General features: G+C 47.6%; 1 protein-coding gene across 1 annotated transcript; it reads left to right on the top strand.

Moving 5' to 3' along the window:
• The first annotated feature begins 661 nt into the window (after positions 1-661).
• LOC139455915 (uncharacterized) lies at positions 662-1,798 on the top strand. The gene has a single exon (XM_071237469.1). It carries the CDS (start codon positions 662-664, stop codon positions 1,796-1,798), a length of 1,137 nt encoding a protein of 378 aa, XP_071093570.1.

Consider the following 1,798-nt stretch of genomic DNA (forward strand, 5'->3'; position numbering starts at 1 on the left):
TGATACGAGTTGAAAACACTCTGAGGAATGAACAGAGCATGACAAAGGTTTCAGCACGTTGGTCACAAGGCTTCTGACTACTGACCAGAAATGCTCTAGGTTCAACATCACTCGTGAGAACTTATATTTTGATATAGACCAAGCTGATTCTGCTAAAAGATTTGTAACCATGGATTAATCTTGATTCACCCCTATCAGCCAGGACCTAAACAACCGAGGAATCATCTAACGTCTCCTCCTCCCGAGATGACGGCGACGTTTGTTCCATCAGCTGGCAATGTGATGGCTTAGGTTGTTTTTGGATTCCAAAAGATTCTACTCGCGTACTACCTCCCAAGATGGCCAATAGTATCCTAAAACATGGAAAACTCACAAAAGGTGTGTTGTAGTCATGGCTGCAATGGATTAGTGTGGCTTTGAAGTCATTAAAGTTCCTCAATTTTCACCAGATTTAACACCCTCATATTTCCACCACTTCCTGAACTTGACGATGAACTGTCTGGCAAACATTATACGAATGATGTAATTTTCTGCTGCAGTGGACTCTTTGCACCACCAGGAGGAAGTCCTCTACACCTGTGGGATCCAGGTACTCCAGCCTTGTTAGCAAAAGTCTGTAAATCTCGGAGGGGATTTTGGCCTTGTTTCACCCAACAGAGATATGCTGGCCTACGAGGGCATTGTTTCACCCAACACAGATATGCTGGCCTGTAAGGGCCTTGTTTCACCCAAAACAGATATGCTGGCCTGTAAGGGCCTTGTTTCACCCTACACAGATATACCTGCCTGTAAGGGCCTTGTTTCACCCAACACAGATATGCTGGCCTGTAAGGGCCTTGTTTCACCCAACACAGATATGCTGGTCTGTAAGGGCCTTGTTTCACCGAACACCGATATACCTGCCTGTAAGGGCCTTGTTTCACCCAACACAGATATGCTGGTCTGTAAGGGCCTTGTTTCACCGAACACCGATATACCTGCCTGTAAGGGCCTTGTTTCACCCAACACAGATATGCTGGCCTGTACGGGCCTTGTTTCAGCCAACACAGATATACCTGCCTGTACGGGCCTTGTTTCAGCCAACACAGATATACCTGCCTGTAAGGCCCTTGTTTCACCCAAAACAGATATGCTGGCCTGTAAGGGCCTTGTTTCACCCTACACAGATATACCTGCCTGTAAGGGCCTTGTTTCACCCAACACAGATATGCTGGCCTGTAAGGGCCTTGTTTCACCCAACACAGATATGCTGGTCTGTAAGGGCCTTGTTTCACCGAACACCGATATACCTGCCTGTAAGGGCCTTGTTTCACCCAACACAGATATGCTGGCCTGTACGGGCCTTGTTTCAGCCAACACAGATATACCTGCCTGTAAGGGCCTTGTTTCAGCCAACACGGATATGCTGGCCTGTAAGGGCCTTGTTTCAGCCAACACGGATATGCTGGCCTGTAAGGGCCTTGTTTCAGCCAACACAGATATACCTGCCTGTAAGGGCCGTGTTTCACCCAACACAGATATACCTGCCTGTAAGGGCCTTGTTTCACCCAAAACAGATATACCTGCCTGTAAGGGCCTTGTTTCACCCAAAACAGATATACCTGCCTGTAAGGGCCTTGTTTCACCCAATACAGATATACCTGCCTGTAAGGGCCTTGTTTCACCCAACACAGATATGCTGGCCTGTAAGGGCCTTGTTTCACCCAACACAGATATGCTGGCCTGTAAGGGCCTTGTTTCACCCAACACAGATATACCTGCCTGTAAGGGCCTTGTTTCACCCAATACATCTAGATGA

The sequence above is a fragment of the Haliotis cracherodii genome, unplaced genomic scaffold (assembly GCF_022045235.1).
Source record: "Haliotis cracherodii isolate W230 unplaced genomic scaffold, xgHalCrac1.p SCAF_1, whole genome shotgun sequence".
Classification (NCBI taxonomy): domain Eukaryota; kingdom Metazoa; phylum Mollusca; class Gastropoda; order Lepetellida; family Haliotidae; genus Haliotis; species Haliotis cracherodii.

What these genes read in the sequence shown, in the direction of transcription:
- LOC139455915 (XM_071237469.1), top strand. Translation starts at nt 662, where the DNA reads ATGCTGGCCTACGAGGGCATTGTTTCACCCAACACAGATATGCTGGCC.